This window comes from Chenopodium quinoa, unplaced genomic scaffold (genome assembly GCF_001683475.1).
Source record: "Chenopodium quinoa cultivar QQ74 unplaced genomic scaffold, ASM168347v1, whole genome shotgun sequence".
Taxonomy (NCBI): Eukaryota; Viridiplantae; Streptophyta; class Magnoliopsida; order Caryophyllales; family Amaranthaceae; genus Chenopodium; species Chenopodium quinoa.
Genome location: NW_018742461.1, coordinates 4,653,418 through 4,676,098, shown reverse-complemented (window position 1 = coordinate 4,676,098; position 22,681 = coordinate 4,653,418). Strand labels below are relative to the sequence as shown.

At 34.5% G+C, this 22,681-nt stretch overlaps 3 protein-coding genes across 8 annotated transcripts; 2 read left to right on the top strand and 1 right to left on the bottom strand.

The window, feature by feature from the left end:
• The first annotated feature begins 36 nt into the window (after positions 1–36).
• Positions 37–5,092, top strand: LOC110718895. Of its 4 annotated transcripts, none has more exons than XM_021897834.1 (9): positions 37–768; positions 900–995; positions 1,165–1,278; positions 1,573–1,807; positions 2,209–2,246; positions 2,326–2,465; positions 4,305–4,426; positions 4,559–4,640; positions 4,745–5,092. In XM_021897834.1, exons 1-6 carry the CDS (start codon positions 136–138, stop codon positions 2,419–2,421), a joined length of 1,212 nt encoding a protein of 403 aa, XP_021753526.1. In that variant the 5' UTR covers positions 37–135; the 3' UTR covers positions 2,422–2,465; positions 4,305–4,426; positions 4,559–4,640; positions 4,745–5,092. The 4 variants fall into 4 exon arrangements, with proteins under 4 accessions (XP_021753526.1, XP_021753522.1, XP_021753523.1 ...); XM_021897830.1 differs by having other exon boundaries at positions 2,323–2,465; XM_021897831.1 differs by lacking the exon at positions 4,305–4,426 and having other exon boundaries at positions 2,323–2,465.
• A 3,358-nt stretch (positions 5,093–8,450) lies between these two features.
• LOC110718894 (B-box zinc finger protein 20-like) lies at positions 8,451–11,340 on the top strand. The gene is made up of 3 exons (XM_021897829.1): positions 8,451–9,348; positions 9,483–9,887; positions 10,677–11,340. Exons 1-3 carry the CDS (start codon positions 9,163–9,165, stop codon positions 10,845–10,847), a joined length of 762 nt encoding a protein of 253 aa, XP_021753521.1. The 5' UTR covers positions 8,451–9,162; the 3' UTR covers positions 10,848–11,340.
• Positions 11,341–12,002: 662 nt separating this feature from the next.
• On the bottom strand, positions 12,003–22,434 carry LOC110718893 (kinesin-like protein KIN-7D, mitochondrial). Of its 3 annotated transcripts, none has more exons than XR_002510985.1 (25): positions 21,471–22,434; positions 21,254–21,354; positions 20,994–21,083; positions 20,699–20,751; positions 19,891–19,956; positions 19,635–19,688; positions 19,363–19,422; positions 19,194–19,272; positions 19,042–19,109; positions 18,254–18,310; positions 18,025–18,129; positions 17,744–17,848; positions 17,347–17,454; positions 17,113–17,244; positions 16,852–17,025; positions 16,330–16,512; positions 15,673–15,813; positions 15,154–15,273; positions 14,966–15,016; positions 14,325–14,372; positions 14,082–14,225; positions 12,971–13,702; positions 12,671–12,797; positions 12,471–12,555; positions 12,003–12,376 (listed from the first exon to the last, which is right to left on the bottom strand). XR_002510985.1 is itself a non-coding variant. In XM_021897828.1 (25 exons), exons 1-24 carry the CDS (start codon positions 21,791–21,793, stop codon positions 12,500–12,502), a joined length of 3,207 nt encoding a protein of 1,068 aa, XP_021753520.1. In that variant the 5' UTR covers positions 21,794–22,431; the 3' UTR covers positions 12,003–12,376; positions 12,460–12,499. The 3 variants fall into 3 exon arrangements, 2 of the variants coding, with proteins under 2 accessions (XP_021753520.1, XP_021753519.1); XM_021897828.1 differs by having other exon boundaries at positions 12,460–12,585; positions 21,471–22,431; XM_021897827.1 differs by having other exon boundaries at positions 12,471–12,585; positions 21,471–22,431.
• Between the last annotated feature and the right edge of the window lie 247 nt (positions 22,435–22,681).

Genomic DNA, 22,681 nt, shown 5'->3' with positions numbered 1-22,681 from the left:
AGAGTAAAATGTAAAAAACATTTCACCATGGATAAATTTGTTTAGCTGAGATGGAACTCAACCAACCATCAACAAACTCAACACTTGTGAAGTAAGAAAACGGAGGGAAATTCACTACCCGAAAAAACAGACGAAATGGCGGTAATAATATCTAGCAACTTCTACACCATTACCAATCATCCTCACCTCCATAACCATATCCAAAGAACCTTCCAAATTACCACCAAAAACTCCAATCTCTCTCCTCTCCATCATCATCATCTTCATCATCGCAGATTACGCGCATCATCAAAGCCAAGCGATTACGAAGCAGAAGAACAACGATGGCTTCGAGAAGAACAGAGATGGTTACGAGAAGAACAACGATGGCTTCGCGAAGAAGCTCGCTGGAACTCCGAACGACAATCTTTGTTACGCCAGATTTCTGAATTATCGCTTCAAATCCAACATTTGCAGTCGGAATTGGATGATTTTCGTAATAATCGTTCGAATTCTGCCGATTTTGAGGTCACTACTCTGACTAAAATGGCGGCTCTTTTGGAAGCTAAGAATTCTAATCAGATTCTTGATTTTTCTGGTAGTGAGTCGAATTCTGAGGTAGAATCTGTGAATTTAGATTCTGTTTCTGATGTTTCGACTCTGAATTCGCCGGAAAGTGAGATGAAGGAGGAGACGAAGCCATTAGAGAAGGCGAAATCGAGTTTGAGTTCGAGTTGGAGTACGAGTTTGAGAATTGGATGCGAAGGTGAAGAAGTTCGTGCTATGCAGGTTTGATTGATTTCTCATTCTAAAACCTAATTTTGATTTTAATTTCTTCATTTTTATTTTGAAGTATGATTTGTTAGTTGTTAATTTTATTTATTATATGATTAATTTATGGAATTGTATAAATATGGCAGGATGCATTGATGAAATTAGGGTTTTATTCTGGGGAGGAGGACATGGAGTTTAGTTATTTCTCTACTGATACTGAGAGAGCTGTTAAGACTTGGCAAGTATGTTGTTTTTTTGTGTACCTTATCAACTTTTTTGATCGAAATCGTAAATTTCCATTATAAATTTATAATCTAGAAAGATTTGATGACCTGGTGCTCTTATATTTGAATAACAGCATTGTTTTATTATGCTAAATTTTGCATTGGTTGTGATGTACATAATTTACAGGCTTCAATTGGCATTCGCGAGGATGGAATTATGACTCTTGAGCTGCTTGATCAATTATATGCGCCTCAACAGAGTTCGAGTCCTAAAACACAAGTGAAGGCTGACATCCCAAAAGTGAGTGCTATGGATGACACAGGAATGGTTTGCTTTCTAATATGTGCTGTAGCTGTGAGCTGTGTCTTCTTTCGTGCTGTATATTTGAGGAATCAAGCATTAATGTGTAATTGTGTTACATTGTTGGGAGATTGATTGTTTGTCTGTGTACAAAGAAAAAGAAGCACAATACCTGCTTAGTAGTGTTATAGTGAACATACATTGTGTTTGGTGTTTGAGTGCAGTGTTGAGTATCTGAGTATTGATTTAAATTTCGATGCAAACTACTTGAATAATTTGTTTTTATGGTGAAAGGACAACGCAAATGGGGCTCCTATCAAAGTCAAAGAAGTTGAGCGGACTGTTGTAAAGAAAGAGCCAACTGATGTGGGTATATCTGAACACCGAGTATTTCTTCTGGGTGAGAATCGGTGGGAGGAGCCTTCCAGGCTAAATAAAGGAAATGATAAATTGGGTGGTGGAAAAAGCGCTCAAACATCTGCACCAAAATGCCTCAGTTGTCGAGGGGAGGGTCGTCTATTGTGCATGGGTATGTAGATTATTCCATTTCTCTAGCAAAAAGGTAACCTTTTGGTATAATAATAGGTCCTTAGAGTTTGAGAGTTTAGAAAGCGCACAAGTATGATGCACAATTATTCCACCAAACACTTGAGAATTATTCATTGACATAAGCTGAATTTCCTTTCCACATGTGCTATAATTTACTTAACCACTACCAATACTTGTGAGCTTTGGCTTATCCCCAACAAATCCTACTAGAAGCTATAAGTGAAGATACATAAATATGATGCTAGTAATTCTTAAGCTTCCAAAGGAAATGACTGGCAGGAAAAGCTCTTGCTTAGTTTTTTTTTTTTTTTTTGTTAAACTTGCTTAGTTTTACATGTTATCAATCTTTCTAGCTAAACCCTAGAACCCTTTTCACTGCAGAGTGTGATGGAACGGGAGATTCACAAGTCGAAGAACAGGTTGGTTGAAGTTTCATATCTATTATTTATCTTTATTTGCATGTTTTCTTTGCATCTTATATTCAGACATATGAAGCAGTTTTTGGATTGGGTGGACGGAGGAGCAAAATGCCCATATTGTGAAGGCCTTGGATACACGGACTGTGATTTATGTGAAGGGAAAGGTACTGCCTAGTTGCAGTATGGAATATTTGGACCTTTGCTGTTTTGCCCAACCAGGTACCATTATATAATTTCTCTTATGCTACTGGAGATGTCTGATGAGAGAGTTTGAGTTAAGATTGTCCTTTATATGCTTGATGCTGTTTGAAGCTGCCTTATAACTGCCCCACCCCCTACCCACTTGTACACATCACCACCGCTGTTTTATAATTTTGTTGATGACACTATTTAATACAAAGTTAGGAGTTTTACTTATTGTGCTTGCCTTAGTGGAATGCTATTCAATGATGGAACTACTTAATAAGAAAACTCATCCTATCAGTTAAATATTACACCAATTACACTTTTGCACATCTCAGGTTCTCAATGATCTAGCTTGATCACCTTTATAATTCCTCTATTAGCTGCATTCTTCAGATCCTTAAAGTCCACTCCTCTTCCCCCCCCCCCCCCCCCTTCTCTTTTCCCAGCAATAATGCTGTTGGTTATACCTCTCTCTAGGTTCATTTGAGTGTGAAAGGGTAATTCTCACCTTTTTCAGGCATTTGGTCTTTCTAGGGCTAGTAAGAAATTAAAAGAGTAACATTGCTGAAATATTTGAATGATTAGTTTAAAAATGGCCCTTCCATTACTATAGCAGAAGAATCCACATCTATATATATATTTTTTTTTTTGGTCAAAGAAAATCCACATCTATAGCTAGGAACGAAGTAATTGGATTCAAGACTAATCCTGAGTCATGGAAATTAAACTTATCAGGATGTCTTTGCTCTTCAAAATGCAAGATATGTTCATCATTCAAATACATAAAACTGTAGATAAATATATGTACATGTAATCACATTATTATCTTGTTTTCCTTATTACAACCTGGGTGGTTATTTAGTACTGTTTTAAGTTTATCTTGGTTTGGTAGATGGAGCTGAGCTAGGCTTATTAGGGAGGCACAAATACTAATAATATCATTAGCTTAATTAGGGGCAAGGTGAAGAGATATTACGCTTTATATACGTGCTGATTGCCTGACAGCCTGAGGAGACCAGGAGCTGTCCATGGTCCTCTATAGAAAAGACGCATCAAAAAGATAGGAGCAATGGTAATGAGTGATGAAGGAATTGAAGGGGAGAAACGTTTTGGGTTGGAGATCATTACTACCTAGTCCACATGTACACATGTATATATATTTATTTTTGTTACATCTATTTATGACTGTACCCAACGGAATGTCAGAATAATGAAGATGTCAAGGTCCACTGAAATCAATAGCTGTAGAGATCATGTTAATACTCCATAGTAGAGCTACTACAGCAGTAACATGTTGACCATAAGCTGTTGAAACAAACCCGCCAAAGTTGATTAGATTATCTTGAACATTTCATGCATTATGAATTTTACAACGATACATTTAATGATATGAAATGTGTTTTGTGTATATTGTATACTTTGTCTTATCCAGGTTTGGCTAAAAGGGTTTTTTTTTTATTTGAATTTTTTTTTTTTTTTTTTTTTGGACAAGGGGGGCTAGAAGTTTATGACACGACCATCTTATGAATTCTTACATGATTTTGGTCCAAAAGTAAAGTGTCTAACTGTCATACCAACATTTGAGAGTTGAATATCACACATGGGTATTTGAGAAGAAATTAAGAATCAGAGTGAAGTAGCTGCAAACTAAACATAACTAAGTGGGCTCTGTAACTGGTCAGTCTTCAGATTGCTCTTTTTCTTTGGATGTATATGCTACATTGCTACAAGACCCTATCACAAGTACCAGTACAATTTTGTCGTGAAGCTTGATTAGAAACCTTGACTAAGTTTGTGCTTCCTATGCTTGTTAGATGTGCTGATATTGTTCTCTAAATATTCTTTAAGCTCACAAAATAATCTTCATTGCAGGTATGCATAATTCTCGCAAAATGTGCTGTTTTTGCTACTTCCAGAGTCTCAGTCCCGTAAATATATCATTGTATGGGCTAACTACAATAAGGATTTTCCGTTATAGCTTGTTAACTCCTAAGGTTTTTCCTGGTCCCGTTTCTTTTTGGCTGTCTTTGCTAGTAAAACTAAAAAAAACTGTCTTAAAGCTGTTATATTCCAAGTCTGGAAAAAATGGAGTATATTGTGCTAACTGTGGTTTGGATGCTCCTCAGGTTTACACTTTTATAACTCCCTGTACTGATGTACCAAACTTTATTAAGTCATCAGCAGAAACTTTATATTACAGACTTACAGGTACGTTGTCGATGATCATTTTTCTAGACCATCTTCATCATGGAAGTCCACAATGTCCTACAGGCTTCTTACTCTGGCTTATATCAACTGCCTGTTTCTCTCAGAGTCCGATTCAGCCCATCAAAGTATTAAATTATACTCCATATGCCATAGCCTGATTTGATGCAGCCCATGACTACCATTAGTGTTGTGATTGGTGGAGCTTGGAGAAGAAAAAGATACTCCCGCAGGAAAGATGAACTATAAAGATATGTATGCCCGCAGATGAACTGTTTGTGGGCGATTTCCTTTTCTATGCTCTGAGTTCTGATGTTTTAATAAATCATGTAAAACCAAACTTTAATGCCTTTTACATGATAACGATCTTAAGATAAGTATTTGACGTAAAGGGTTGTATTTGACATAATTAGTGTTGAAGGTTAAGAATCTCAGTCCTGATATTGTTCTTTCCACCTTAAAATTTTGTGTAGGTTTGATAAGTTCACTCTATAGCTAATAAGATTGGAACACCAACTATCGGATTGGATCTCTCATATGATGCTAGAGCAATAGCAACTAGCATAATGTTGAGCTCAAATGTTTGGATTGTTGTTAATGACCAACTTGTCAAGGGTAAATTCATTTCTAATTTACAATGCAAACTAAAATAAGTGTGTGAAGCGCAAAGGGTAGATAACCACATATTCAACCAACATTTAGGTGATATAAGGTTCGAGATTTTGTGATACACATTTGAACCATATTTGAATTATGTGCTAAACACCTTATGTGAACGTGTCACATCATTAGTTGATGGTATCACTTACTTCTAATTTCAGATCAAAGAATGCTTAAAGAAAACTTATTAAGAGTTTTAAGTTTTTGATGTGTAGTTTGTTTGTATTGAGTATACAATAGCACCAACTTGGACTCAAAAGATTTTACCTAGGGACTATCATACGAAGTTAGGTATCCATCCATAAACGACCAAAAGCGAAGAGGTAGGCCCTTTTGCATAAATGAATACTTGTAATTAAATTCCGATCTAGGACGTATCTTGAAACCTCATCCTATCATGATCTTTATGAATTATGAGGAGTTTGCTAATAGCTACGCGACGACAATCATTTAAAGGACAGCCAAAAGTGCATCTCTTAACACATGGAAACAGAGAAATAGAAATTTCAAGAACAAAGCTGTTAAACTAATATTATACGAGTACTTTTATAAGTTGTATTAATAATGCATTATTATTTATTAGTCCAACAAAAGCCAATGAATTTGATTGCTTCAATTTCTCTTCACCTTTTTGGATATCTAAAATAATTTATCTAAATTTTTTAAAGGGTCAAAGATTCCTCTAGATTTCCTCGGTCAAATAATTCATGCAAAAAGGTGTTGTTTGTCTTAGAGTGCCAACTATTAATTAATCTACTTTCTTCCTCTTTTAGGTGTAGCAAATTTCACCAATGTTTTCATGGGTTTCCATTTAAAGGGTACATGTTTAACTACAAGCAATTTTATTTTTTTCTTTTAAGGGGGATTTGTTCAAGCAATTAATAAATGATTTGTTTGGAATATTTGGTGAAGCTTAATTATGTCACAATGATAATGATTTTGACAACCGTGAAGTAAATTCGATAAATTTAAGTAAAAAGTGTACTAAAAGTATTGAACCTTTTTATAAATGAAATATCTAAAATAATTGTTGTATACAATACAGAGTACTCCCTTATGGTTTTAAATTAGAGTAGAAAGGGTAGAATTATTATAGACAGAATTTATTAAAGTCGAACATTACTCAATAGTTCATATGGCGTAAGTGACAACATGTCCATGTTACAAGGTTTATCATTAACTTGTTAAAACTTTCTTCTTATCTTTGTGGCAAAAGTTAGTACTACGTACTTTGTTTATGGTATGTACTTTGTTTATGTTATAGATTGTGGTCAAAAAGCAAAAGTTTGTCCTTTCCCCTAACAACCCACAATCGCTCATCAAGTCATTAGTATGAACTTGCTTCTACACATCCATATTTTGATTATGTTAATATACATCGAACCATGAGTAAAACCTTGATGCATGCATTCATTCATTCATCTATATATTATAATCCATTAATACTTTGTATTTGTGGACGCCCAAAACTGCATGCATCCGATCATATAATCCAATTCGTTTTCAATAATTCCTACAATTAAAAAACATGCGTAAGAGTAGTTATTATTGTTGTTCCAAGAAAGCGGCAAGCTAAAAAAATTCAAAGATAAGGATTTCACATGATAATGCTTGCTCTCAATGAAGAATTTGGTTGATTGAAAGTCCAATCTTGTTGTGTCACTTACAAAAGGGAAGTTTTGATTATATATTTGACGTAGTCACCTAGGTAAGCAGCTATTAATTCCAAAAGTAGAAGGGTTCTATCAATTCTACGTTATTGCCACTTCAATAATAATTACGTACATACTCCCTCGTCCTAAAAATGATTTATGTCATCGTATAAACATGTAACATAATTTTAAAAATATTCTTTTATTTATGACGTATGTAAATGTAATAAATCAAAGAAAAATAATAAGATACTCGTACTATATTAATTAATTAACAAGAAAATGAGACAATTTTCTATAGACGAAAACAAATAAATAAAGGTGCGGTGTACTGTTTACAAGGATATGGACGGAAGCAATAATTAAACCTTTACAAGCAAAATGGTAGAAGAAATTGAAAGGCAAATAATACAAAAATACCCATAAAATGGTACGGATAATACAGCATATATGGGTCCAATTTCAAAATTTATTTTGTTTTTTTTTTTTTTTCAATTTTAAATTGTTCATGAAAATCAAATAAAAAAGAGAGTAATACAGTATGTATTTATGTGCAGTGGTCCATTATGTATTATGTAGCTATACTATTAATTATAGCGTTTGTTAATCAACAAGTTACAGCTAACAAGCTTACGACCAATATATCGCTTTTCTGTCTATATGTCTAATTGTCTATTGAAAACTCCATATATTATACATATCGTCTAATGACTCTAAAAATAAAAAATAAAAAAAAAATAAAAACTCTAAGACCAACCTCACTATCACATACACTCATTGGAAAATAAATAATCCACTCTTATTAATAAATATGTTCTTCCCTCTTCGACATATACTGTTTTTCTATCAAACGAAGTATAAAATAAATTGAGACAAGAAGTTCGAACATGATAAGCTAATAAGGTTTTAGGGTTATAACTCTTATAAGTCTATATACGAAGTAATTCAAAATAAAGTTAACCAGATTTTTCATTTTCTAAAGATTTTAGGATCGGATGAAGTATTACTAAGCTTGTTGCGGCTTGTTTCTCCTCTTGTTGTGGGAAGGAATTGAATAGGTATTGTCTCATATCAGAAGATTGTAAAAGGTAGAGTTGGGATCAATTCAAATTTGTTTTCAATTATCTAAACTAATATTAATGAAGCATTTTATTAGCAATACTAGTGTGTGGTTTATATACTCATCAAAACTATGACCAATGTTCCATTGTAGTATATTGTAAAGAAACAATTCATCAAAACTCAGCTAAACACTTGAGAACCTTACTAATCAAGTTACTTGAGCTTTTTCAATTCCAACAGCAAATCCAAAGGTAGCAAACAAATGAGCTGGCACATTTGATTATCTAATTAGCCTATCTCCCCACTCCAATTAATTATGTCAAAAGATGGGCTCTACCCAATTGGGATCAATTAATTCAATGAAAATGCAACATAATTCCGTCTTTATAAAATATAAATTCTTTAAACATAAGGGCTTATGAGTTATTAATTCACTTATGCTAAGCTAATATGAACTGTGAGTCTGATCTTTACAAGTGTTAAGAATCAAAGTAAAGATAAATTCCTCTCAAGCACGCACTAGCAATGAGACTCGAATATAATACTTTCGACTCACCTAATGAAACATCTATCATTCGATCAAATCAACCACTAGACCAAACCTTTCTAAATATACATGAGAAACTCATATCAATAAATACAAACATATAAAGAACTTCACCATGCCAAAGAACTCTGGTATAGATCATAACTATCTTTTAGGCTTTTAGATTTTTGATAGATAGCAAAATCTTCCCATTGGTCCACTTGCTCTTTTTCCCCTTGTCTTTTTCCATTTTGTCCTCCTCACATTAGTTAGTATATAAAAGGAAGAGGAAAACAAAGCAAAAAGAGCAACAAAAAGAAATAAAGGAAACCCATGTTTTGTTATCTCACTTTCTTTGTCTAGAAATTTCCTTGCCCATACCCTTTTTCTACAAAAAAAAATCAATAAAAAACCCCTTACTAAAGAAATAAAGCCCTAAATTTAATTGGCCTAACTCAAATCTTTTTTCTTTGTTGGGTATCTTTCAATATATTCCTTTATTACTTACTCAAAAATAAATTGAAAGTTCATACTTTATTTAGTTCATAATATTACACTTTCTAAGATTTTTGATACACAAAAATATATTTTTCTTTTGTAAAAATCGAAAAGAGAGAAAGAAAAAATGAAGATTCAATGTGATGTGTGTGGGAAACAAGAGGCCATAGTGTTTTGTACAGCAGATGAAGCAGCACTTTGTGAAGGGTGTGATTATAAGGTGCACCATGCCAACAAGCTTGCTAGCAAACATGCTCGTTTTTCTCTTCTTCTTCCTTCTTTCAAAGATGCTCCTCTTTGTGATATTTGCCAAGTAATTTTCTTATCCTTTTATTTAATTAAGTTGATTATTATTCCAAGGAACAATACCGAGACCTTATCCTTAACAACTTAAAGCTCGTTGAAATGATGTTTTTTTTTTATTTTTTTATTATTTTTTTTTTGCAGGAGAAAAGGGCATTCTTGTTTTGCAAAGAAGACAGGGCAATATTATGCAGAGAATGTGACATACCAATACATAAAACAAATGAACACACACAAAGTCACAATAGATTTCTTCTCACTGGGGTTAAACTCTCAGCTTCATCAGCTACATACCCTACTACTCCTCGTTCATCTACCTCGTCCGAGCCGAATTCCATGTCACAAACTAGATCATCGGTTACAATCTCTAGCTATGATCATGACATGTTTAACCAACACAACGCAACTCCATCATCAACAACGACGACGACAAATAATTATGATCAAATTAATGAAGAGGGTATATCAGAATACCTAATGGAGACTTTACCTGGTTGGAGAGTAGAAGATTTGCTTGACTCTTCTTCAGCTTCTCAAAATTTTTGTAAGGTTTGCATTTTAGTTTTTTTTTGTTTTTAATAGATAAAACTAACTTTCAAAAATTAAAAAATAAAATATCAACAATTATAAGCTACAATTATGAGCACATAATACTTGAGGTTAATCAACAAAAATTGTGCATGCAATAGAATTATAGGTTAGAATTGAATTTAGCTAGTATAAAGAATTTTGTTAAGCTATTGACTGTTGACTCCTAGTTGCAAGTTGGTACTATAATTCCAAATTTCCAACATTGTTTAGCTGTTATATGACCCAAATCATTAATATTTCTTATGACTTTGCACTTGTACCATGAGAAGGGAGGAAAGGGTAAGGGGTCCCCAACACAAGTGGTGAGCCTGAGATGCAGAGTGGATTCCGTCTTAGGGTATGATTGCATGAAAACAGATATGAACATAGATATAGGTAGGTATGAATGTATGATACATGTTATTGAACATATATATCGGACGTATAGGTATTATACAATTGTGTCCATGTGTTGTATGTGGGAGGCCTTGGACCTTGGTATAATTCAATACTAGATAATACTCGTACATATAATAAAGGCTTTTTATTATTGCGTGTTAAGTGGTATACTACTATAAGACATTAGAATTTCCAAATAAATACAGAGTATAATTCACAGCTTCATCTTTTATTAGATATATCCAAAAAAAAAAATGTTTTATACTATCTTTTAGTGCTATCTAAATCTAACACCAAAAAAAAAAAAAAAAAATAAAAAAAAAATAAATAAATAATAATAATAATCTGATTCTTGTGTTGTTTTTGCAGATTTCTGACTACACAAATATAAATCCAGTAAATACAAACCAACAAGTTGAGGAAAGTATGGGTGGATTTGGTTCAGAAAGTAACTCAGTAATGTGGGAACTTCATCAACAAGCTCATAATGTTGGACCACTTGTTTCTTCCCATATTCCTACTAACTTTCATCAGAGATAATTTTTTACATTTTATGGGAGCCCATCAACATGATATAAAGGTGTCTCCTACTGTCAAGAAAATGCTGCAATTTTGATTCTTCAAGAAAAAAATATCATGCAATTGTACATTATCTCAATTTCCTCATTAAATATCATATATTTATGAATTATTTTACTTATAAAAATTTTGATTTTTAGTGAAGTAAGTTTGATGATAGATTGGTATACTATTAGGACTACTGAGGGAGTTTTAATCGATTGAGAGAAGATACACTCTTTTAAGTCCGTGAAAAGTTACCAAGAATCATAACCATAGACATTGTGGAGTTACTTCCTATGCATATTACGAAGTACATATTTATAGACGCTTTTCCATTACTATCATTTATTACCCGCCTACCAAACGGATCATTAGAGTTAGGGAACTAGTGATGAGTAGTAATAACATTCAAAACTATATAGGTAATGAAAATTTATACGTAGTACTACAAAAACTATATTGGTAATGGAGATTTATACTACACAATTGGTTTGACTCATAAAGTCATAAGGTAACTTGTTTATGCATTAACGGCGCTGTTGACTGAAGAAGATTTGTTTACTACGCAATGCAGAAAGCGTAAAAATGCAGGAAGCTTGCTTATTTCATCCAAAAAATTAAGTGAAAAATTATTTAAAATGCGGGAAGCGTAAGAATTCAACTTCCTTAAAGACATGAAAGTTTAGATTTAGAAGAAAGCAATCTTGTTCATTATGAAGACGAAATTTTCATCTGCATTCTTCTAAACTTGTTGGAGTATATTACACGAGATTGAACATGATGCCACATGATTGTAACCTCTAATCTTCATTCAGGTATGACAAAAAACGGCCTCGTTTTTCTTTTTAGCGTTCTTGACTAGGGTTATGGCTAAGATCATTTACTACAAACTGGGCATGGGAGTTTCTTCTCATCTTGCTCCTTCGAGTTGCAAATGATAATAACTAAACTGATTAATTTAACTGCGATTAATTACGCGCATAATTGCATATATAGTCTCACGTCAAAACTATTATATCATGAGATTTACGGACAGTTCAACAAGAAAATCGACAGTCAATTTAGACATCGGTGCATAGCATATTTGTAGGGAGTAGTGGAGTACATGGGGGCGGGGGAAAATTAAAGAAGTTCTTGATGCAACAAATGTGATTATAGAGATCATATTTTCCTTTTCGAAGCTTACGCTGTTTCTTCTATACAATAACAATAAACAGGGTATACATCACAACACTGCTGCACACTTGAAACAATCAACATGCAGCAATATGCAACCTTTTGATGTAGGTTTCCTCTGTCCTCTCACCCCCCACCATTCTTCACCTTTTCTATTTTGAGTTCTTATTTTACAACCCCTTAGCGGGAAAAAGGAAAAGCAGAGGGACTAAAAAAAGAAATAAGAAAAATAATATACCTGGGGGGAATAGATACAGACTAACTAATAAAAGAATTTGCACCGGCAATGGAACTGAAACTCAGCAAATACGGCAAAAAAATTTAAATACCCCCTGCAAAATCAAGGCAAAAAGACCTATTGTTAAGAAGATTAAATTTGCAAAAGAACAGATTATCATAGTAAATTATGACATACCAGTAAATTACCTTCATAATCATGGGTGTAACACACATTGTCATGAAGTGAATGCGAAAATTCTATCAGCTATATTTGTGCGGCATATAGGACATTCTGAACAAGCCAGTGAACAAGGTTTACATACTGCAAAGAGACCAAGCGTAACTAATTTTGAAAAACTGGCATGAATGTTGAACAAAGGAAAAAACAAAGAGTATGGATAACTTACAACAAAAATGTCGGCAAGGAAGAAGGATTGCAGCTGTAGGTGATTCATAACAAACTTTGCACAGATGGGAATTTGTCTCTCCATTGCCCATATGTTTTTCTTTGTCCTTCATCTCTTGCATCCTTGCCTAATATTTACAATACATCAGTTACTAATGGACAAAAGCTGAATCGCCAATTTTTCTACTCACAAAGTTCTATGTTAATGTACATGCTGAAAGTTTAATCCTGTCCATCATGAGTCATGAGACTCGTTACCATGAAGTACAATTATAACAAAAACTGAGCATAAAATAATCACCTTTAACCGAGCAACTAATGGCTCTTCGCTGGGAGCATCTTGAGTGGTTTTGTTGACCTCCAAAGATTGAGTTTCCTTGATGAAGCCATTTTTCTCCACCTCAGCAGCTTTCTGTCCGTTCGAAATATCCCCATTATCAAGCCTCTCGTCAGACATAGACTCGTGAGCAGCTCCTACTTCTTTCTTCAACTTTGCGACAAGCACCCACATATTTGCCAAATCATTTTCAAGAGCTACCTCCCTTCTCTTAGCCTCTTCAACCTTTTTCCGGCATTCCTCTTCCACATATTCTTTGTCAGCCAAAGCAGCTTCAAGAGCTGCCTCCCTCTGTTTCCGTGCAAGTAGTTCCATCTTAAGGTCTTCCAGATCCAAATTATACGAGTCAAATTCATCATAAAATCCTCCTGATACATCATTACCACGACCAGGATATCGACCTTTTCTTCCAGCTTTCATGCCGTCCCCATGTTTCCGATTACCACCATTGGAAATTTGGGAGCCTCTGGAGTGACTAAATTCACGAGCAGCCTGCAATTCCTTTTCTAGTTTTGCATTCTGCAACGAAATTTTTGTTACTTCAGCAGCCAAGTTTTTCAGCTCAACAGCAGCAGCAGAAGCTAATTCCTTCGCATAGGAAGCCTCTTCGGATAATTTTTGATTCTGCACACACAATCCACTATTTTCTTCCACTAACTGAACATGTTCCAGCTTCAATTTCTCATTTTCCATCTCCTGCACGAACATATAAACATTAAATTCAATAGCTTATTTAGGTTGAAAACTTTTCCAGAGTCAAACAATCTTAAATGCATAAGATAATGATGAATTATCGCTATACAAAAAACAAAATGAATACAATCATACAATTTTATCAAAGGTTTGAAATGTTAAAAAAAAAAAAAAAAAAAAAAAAAAAAAAAAAAAAACCCACATAAATAACTAAATATAATGTAATAGATTGCACAGATAGAGTTTAGCTAAGAAAAGGGCTATAATTCCAATCTTTGAGCACACCTAATTTTCAAGATATCAACATGACAAACTCACTTATCATTATGAAAACTATTTGAGTCCATGAAACAGTGTACTATATTTTAAGAAAATTATTCACCTGTGACTGAACTTTCTTTCTCAATTCCTCAGTATACTCATCAGTTGTGCCCTGTTCAGAAGGCAAAGGTAAATCACCGCCAGTTGAAGCCACATGCTTTTCCAGGGCGTTTAATCGATCCAGTAGTTCCATATTTTCTGCACACTGTAAGAAACAGGAAATACAAAGGTAAGACTAACAGAGCATATAATTTTATCCTCCCAGCACACAGGAAACACTAAATCAAGACAAAAACTAAGATACCTTATTTTGAAGCTGTTCCTGAAGAATCCGGTTGTCGGCTGTTTTTAGCTGCAAGAGAAGATTAATGATGAATCCACTTGATAAAAATGCTATTGTTAGAATTAGTCATTTCAACTCATCAGAGTTTAAACCAATCGAAAAGGTTTCATCAGTCATTTGTATAACAAGATCAACCATCAAAATGCACCTGTAGCAGATACAGAATTGCAGAGGATGCTAGTTCAAATTGCTTAAACATATTCTTTTGACTAGTCAAACACACATCCACGTCATAAACCATCAATCAGGAGCGCTCTCCAATGGCTAGTTGCCAAAGGAAAAAATAAATTATTACAACGCCAAATTACCAATAAACAAGCACCAAAGAATTCTTGATGAGCTGATTAATGGAAAGGAGAATAGCCAGAAGCATAAAAAATTATCATGCATATAGATATTCCGAAACGGTAAGAAACATTCACAGAAACAAAAAACATATGAAAAGGAAAAAAGCAAAGTTTACATTAACATGCAGTGCTAAATGGTAAACAGGTGCATGTACTATGTTAAATACCATACAGTATCAGTATCACTTCAAGAGTACTGCAGCAATAAAAAAGAAAACCATAGCCATTCAGGCTTAGAAGCAAAGAGAAACATACCTCTAACTCAAATTCCTTTTGGCTACACTCGGTTTTTAATCTTGTAACAGTCTGTCACAGAGGAAGGTGAGATATTAAAAGGCGACATCATCGCACATGGCCCACTCACACAAAGGCCAAGGAGTTGAGAGGAAAAAAAAAAATGTCGACTAGAAAGAACAGGAATTCAGATTGTTCTAGAAGACAACCTGCTGCATATCAAGCAATGACGCACTAGCCACTGAAGCCTCACCACTCTGGATAATTCGCTGTTCTAGAAGCCTCATCTGCTTCCTCTTATCTTGGATTTCACATTCCAAATTATGAATCTGCATTTCAGAGAATCATAAGAACAGTAGAAATCAATATTAAATATGGGTACTCGCATTATCGGATATATATACATTTATCAGCTAATCCTGAAATCTACAAAAATTTCTCACTTAGAAACAAAAGGCCATAACTTCATAATTTCATATAGGAGCACATGTATAGATAGAGTGGGTATCAATACTTTTAAAATATAAATGGACCCCTATAGGAAATTAATAAGTCCTAGGGCAATCCGAGAATATCAATTAGAACATTCTTATAAAGTGTATTACTAATGGTATTATAAGGAACTTAACACCAAAAATCTCCATCTAGTCTAAGCACAAGCACATATACTAAGACTGATTTCCAAAACGGTAAAACCTGTATGAAAAAGGGCAACAAGAAAAACATACTTGGCTTTGGGCGGCATCGGGATCATTTGCAGATTGCTCAACCAAGCGTTTGAGTGTGCTTGTACTGAAAGCAATTTCACCAGCAAGCATCTTCACTTGCTCCACAAGAAGGTCCATCTCATCAGATGCAGTTATATCGTCCTGATACCCAACAAATACATAAATGCATAAGAATTTATAAGCAAACAACAATGATGATAATTAACAGAGAGTTTTAGCATTTGTCTCGCATGTAAAAGAGCACACATAATAAGTAAAAACACACTTGTGCAAGAATTTCACAATAAATTGCATCATATTATTCAACAACATGATGAAACAGTGAGAAGGATGCAACAGGGTAAAGAAAAAAGTAACATTCAATAAAAAGCAGAACAAAAACAATGTTCAGATCAAAGAAGTACGGTCATTTATTTGGCTAATGAATTCAGAAATAAAGCACTATCTAATAACTTAATTTCAAATTAATTTAAAACAAGCTGGTGGCACTTTGAGCAGGAAATTAGAAGCCTTCATACTTTCATATTTTGCAGCAACAATCATTGTCATTATGCCTTCAATTAAATTACAAACATTAATCATTCACATTTATGAAAGGAAAAACAAACATAATTTGACATATGTACAAACCAGGACAGAATAAAACAAAATACATACAGTTGTAAGGTTTGAACCACTGATGAATTCGCCGGCTTCGTTAGATTCCGCGAGTATGCTGCCAGCTGCAGAAAGTTCGTCATTCCATTTGCTAGACGAGCGTTTGTGTTGGAAATCAACCGTAGGATCTGAGAGTGCTGACGGGGTATCCTTATTGTTTTCACAGTCCCCAAGCTCTAATTTCTGACGCCAGATAAATATAAAAAAATGTTATAAACGTAGAACACAATCTTTGTCTCTCCACAAGGTAGCTTTTATTGGTTCACATGCCGCTCTAGGCCTCCTTAATAAGTAGACAATTTTCATGTTTTCCTATCTCTCGTTTCTTTCCCTGTGTCAAAAGGCCTAGAGCAGTGATCATAGGTAGAAGGGCATAATGGACTGTACGGTGGCAACTGGCAAGGGAGTATAAATGGCCAAAAAGGAGGCATGTCATGAGAAAGAGACGATGTAGTAGGAAACCTTTTAATATTGGAAGCAAGCTTGTCAAAAAAAATAAACTTAAGATCATGCAGAACTTACATCATCAGAGTGACTTCTCTGGTAACCGGCAGCATCACCCAGATATGAAGGAATACTGTTTTTTGAGGAAACAAGTATCAATTTAGTCAGCCTCTGTATTCTACTCATCAGGGCTGCCTTTGCTTCTTCTTCTTCCTCTAGCCTTGATTGCATTTTAAATTGACCTTCTTCCAACTACAACCAATACTAGAATAAGCATAACAATGCATACAAAACAGCAAATTTAATTAATATTAAGTACTAGTTAAAACAGTAAGGAACCTTTTGCTTTAAGGTCAAAATCTCCTCATGACTAACTCCAACAAGCATTCCTCTCCTTAACTGATCAAGTTCTTCCTTAAGAGTTGTAATTTCTCGCTGGTACTTTTTAATTAAGGACTTCTCATCAATAATCTGCACAATAATAAATTTCATACATCATTAATTAATTTCAACATATTGGAGTCCAATGGTCAACAAAATGTTGGATTACATCTCCACACGGATAAGGCATACCTTATTACGCGAAGCAAATATCTCCACACGCTTAGCCCTGCTAGCAAATTTCAGAGTATTATGAGTCTCCTCCATACTGCTAGATGCAGGGGTAACTGTGCATATAAGCTGCAAAATTTCCAACAAAAGGCCTGTGATAAGAAAGTTGCTAAATCATAATAAATAAAAATAGAGTATTGTGCGATTGTGCCATCAAACATGAATTCGAATGCAAGCAACGGTGTTTGCTAGTTCACAGCACGCCAGCAACAGACAGTTATTAAAACAAGAATCCAATCAAAAGTTGTCCAGACCTTTTTGCATTACAAGAAGTTTCAATAATGAGTGATCTTAAAAGTATGATTCAATTCCTTCATGGAACCCTAGTGTTAAAATAATATCTATCTCTGGAACTTACTGAAACGTGTCCACGACCACTAAGAGAGGACTGCAGAAGGCGAGTAAGCTTCGAATCTCTATAAGGAATATGAGATGCCTTCCCCTCACTGAGCTTCCCAATGACCTTCACATCAAAAAAGCAGATTATATGGCATGAAATAGAGTAGTGCAACCAAAGAAAAATTCTTGCCAGAATATCCTGTTGGGACAAGTCAGCTACTTGCAAAACACCTACATCATAAATTCGATGCAAAATATATTTATTTGGGACAAAACAGATAATAAATATGAAGCACTTACTGTTCCAAGAGTCAAAAGACTTTTATTGATATATGAACCTTCCTTTCTTCTTAATCCTGTTGTTTCGGTTTTGGAGCTCTCGGATCCAGCTAAATCAATCAAATTCTACAAAAAAAAAAAAAAAAAAAAAAAAAAAAAAAAGATGGGGTAAATAAAATAACATATTGTCACACAGCAAAATCTTCAAAATTGCACATTTCATATACCAAATTATAGATCAGAAATGTACCAGCTGTGAGAATACCACCCCATCATATTCATCACCATGGGAACCACTCTCTATCATCTACAAAGTGAATTACTGGTCAGTAAATACGGCATATAAACAGAAATTTAGAATTTACCAACTGTAAAAATCGGTAAATTATGCATACAGCCACACTGGCAACTATACTAATTCAGTAAATGTACAAATTTAAGGTCCTGTATGGAACATATACATGTGGGTAATCTCAGAAACTGCAAATGACAATACATCTTCTAACATGTCAAACCTTTTAAGGATGCTATAAAACTCCTTGCAAATGGAAATAATAGAGACATATGAACGACAAAGTTAAGAAAAAAAAGTATGCATCCTAATCTTGTCAAACTTCTAGATACATTTCTGCAATGAAGCCTACAATAAGATTCTTCAGAAATTAACAATCTATGCAGCCATCAAGCAGTACAAATAACATGCCAACCGACAAGAGTAACTTTCACATATCCGAGGGTGGTCCTTACAAAGCTTGAAGGCTGCATACTACAATTAATTTCTGGAAACCCAAAAAACCCATGCATATGGCAACAGAATAATAATTAAACTACAGAGAATCTTGGTCTTACTTAGAGAGATTTTTATAAGCCACTTTAGATTACTGAGATTGTCTCAAATGGACGACGAACCAGCTAATGATTCCAATAAATGTAGTAAAATAATGGAGCAGCAGCAAAGACATAACACTAAAAGCCAAAAACAGACATAATTAGAGAGAAGTTAGCATAAAATTAACAAAGTACAGAAGTCAACTTTACCAGTGAGAATATGGTGTGGCTTCTACTACTGAAAAGGTTAAAATTGTTAGAACCAACGTGGCGATGCTCTGCAGGCATAAAAACTGATTTAATAACAGGAACTTAAAAACGGTAAGATTAGAAACCATAAGATATCAAACTCTTAAATGTACCTTCCCCAGCAGCAATAAAAGATAATGCATGCCCAGGAGACAAAACAACCTCTTCTTTAATGCCTTCAACATAAGTTCCCTGAAAAATCTTGCACGATCAATATTATATTCTGTCACAAATGAATATGGAAAGATTATATTCTAGCCAATAACTGAAACCAACACAAACCTGGGCATCTTCTCTTACACGTAGATTCTGACCAGTTGGATCAAGCAAATCATTTATAATCTGAAATCACAGGATTCAGATTAAATACAATTCTACTCATAAGTAAACCCTGAAATAAATACTTGAACCAGAAAACTTAATAAGATTATAGCACGACGGGATGATCAATAAAAAGCCTTCATCGTGAATATTAGATTTAAATATGCCGAGTTATAAGTCAGTAAAAAAATTCTCAATTATCAGATCTATATTAATGTATAGGTTATCTTTACCTCATTATAGATCTCGAGATAGGAAACACGGAGCAGGAACTCTCGCCCAGGAGTCTGAACCAAAAGCGAAGTAAATCAGCCATAGTTCATAAATATAAGGACATAAAGAATGATAATTCTAGATGAGCTCCACGTATAATCAAACATGGTTCGTAGCAAAAGATATTAAAAACGTAATAGCAAACAGTGAAAGAGCAGCTTCAAATGGTATGCTTGACAGTCCAATGGCTATAGCAAGAGAAGAAAGTGTGCTTACTTCCTGTATAATACTGAAGACATCTTTGATTGCCAGTGGTATGATACCAGGACAGTCTTGGTCCCCCTGTAAAGAAAACATCAGAGATTAGTCAATGACAATGGATCATTACTTTCCAAGCTACGAACAAGAAACATGAGACATTAGTCAATGACATTGCTGAATATGCTGATATATGAAAACACTTTCAAACATCTCATGAAGTTAAGAATAATATAGTCAAACAGGGAGTTGTAGTTGAGGCCTTGTAGCCAAAGCAGCTATGAAATGTATAATTCCTACCATAGCATAGCTCCTCTCATTCATCACAATGATCAAAGCTTTCGGTGAATCGGTAGTGACAAAAGGACGAGATTGGTGGAATTGTGACAATGGCATTCTACTCGGATTATCGATTCAAATTGGGAATCAGAAAATTATCATTATAATTGTTAAAACGATTAGTTGTCTACAAATTAAAGGTATACATCCTACTGCAGCTTCCATCAACATCGCACAGTACAATGACATGGCCCATTCTTGTAAACCAAAGTCTCTATATTGACATTCAAAACAGCCACTGTAAAATACCCAAATCTAATGTAAGTCCTTAAATCTTCGGCTTGGCTAGTCACATTGGTCTAATTTCCCAGGACTTTCTTCGCCAAAAGAGTAAACATAAGGGGATAAACACTGTTAATCTCGACAGATAGGTTCAGCAGTTGATCTCAAGATTCTCAACTTGTTATCTAGATTTTGAAAAATCTATAGCAGCAATAAAAACGTGAACCACATGTAATCAATCAAAGGCAGCTACTTAATCACTTACATGCATTGTGTGCGTCTTCCCACTGCTGGTAACACCATAAGCAAACACTGTACCTGCATCACCAAAATTGCACTTTCATATCACTGACCGTCGAAAAACACAATTTCTTCACTACAATCAACTACAAAATCACCACTAGCCATCGCATTTCAACTCAAAATCTAAAACACTACAAATCAATAACCATTTGATCATCACTGGCAACAGTATTACACCTCAATACCAAAAAATCAAAACTATAAATCCAATTTCATTCGACATACTCCGGTCCGATCAAACCTTACACAATACATACCATTAACACCATCCATAGCAGCTTTAACAACAGGCCGAGCCGCAACATCATAAACCTCCTCTGTGTTCGCATTTGGCCCGAAAACCTTATCTGCCAACACAAATTCAATCAAACATCAACCGATTGCTACGATCACAAAAATCAAAATCAAATTCAACATCATTAAATCAACAATTCATCAACCACATTACATGAATTACTTAATTACTTAATCCAACATTAATTCAATTCAAAACCTAAAAATAGAAAAAATTGATTACCAAATGCATAAGCACAAGTAGCTGGACTATACTCGCTTCTTACAGTCTTATCACCATCTGGATACCACGATACTTCATCTCCTCTCTGATATTCTCTATCACTGAAAAAAAAAATCAAAAAAAAATTCAAAATTAAGATCTATCATCAATAATTAAAAATTCAGATCTAATTTTGAAAAAAATGAAAATAAATTTAAATTAAATTGAATTGAATAACCTCATGGGACGAAATCGGACGGTGACGGAGATACTATCAGCGGTGGATCTAGGAGCATCGAACGGTTCAGGAAGCAAGTCATCGGAAGGTGAGAATGCGACGGGAGATCGACCGCCATAAGCCCGGTTCGGAGTCATGGATCTTGAACCGTAAGTATTATTACCGGTTGAGCCGTGGAAAGAGGAAGAAGAAGAGCTATTAGACCGGGGAATGAACCGGCCACTAGTGTTCATAAACGACGACGTAGAGGAAGAAGAAGAGAAGGGACTAGAAGTTCTCCGATTATGGCTGAACGGTGAACTACTTCTTGCCCTTGACGACATCTACTTACGACGCCGTTTTTGGGTCAAATGCAACAATTTAAAGTACTCCAGAAAAGTATTATCAAAGGAGTTTGAAGAATGAATTTGGAAGGAAGAAAAATGGAGGAGAGAGAAAGTGGTGGGAAGAAGAATTTGTCAGAAATTCCACATGGTGTCAATGACAAAAAAGGAAGTGCATTTTTGTTTTTTTTTTAAATTAATTTGAAAGTTTGAAATGTAATTCCAAATAATAAATTAATAAATAAAGTGAAAAATGGAAGGTTTGAAGGTTGCAGAAGAGAGAGAAAATGGAGGAGAGAGAAATAGAAGGAGAGAGGAAGAAGATGACTAGTAGGAAGTTATGAGGACGACGGTGTAATTGTCAAAATAGTTTTATTTATTTTTTAATTGGGTTTGTAATTTAGTGGGTTATTTTTTCTAGGGAGTGAAATTCAAATTTTCAAATTGGGGGTGATGTGGAGGGGGAGAGAGGCGAGCTGAGGTGGCGGGAGTGGAGGGAGAGCACTCAATATAGTATGGGGTCGTTTGGTTGGATCAATTGGAATGAATTGGAATGAAGTTAGAATTCATTTTATCTAATTTTTTATTTGGTTAAGGTTTTAGTAATGGAATCTCATACTCAATGGGTTCTAATTTCCCCCATACTTGTGGAATCTCATACTCACCCCTCCCCCTAAGATTTATAATATACTCTATTAATGAAGGATAGAATTCATTCCAACTATAAAACCAAATAACTTTGGATTATTATGGATTTTAAAATCCATACCTCTCAAGTACGCGATTCCATATCAATCCATTCTAACTTGATGAACCAAACACCCCCTAATTCAGTTTGAAATTTTTTTTACAAAAATTAAGAAATGTTCGACTCTTTTAAAATAGTTG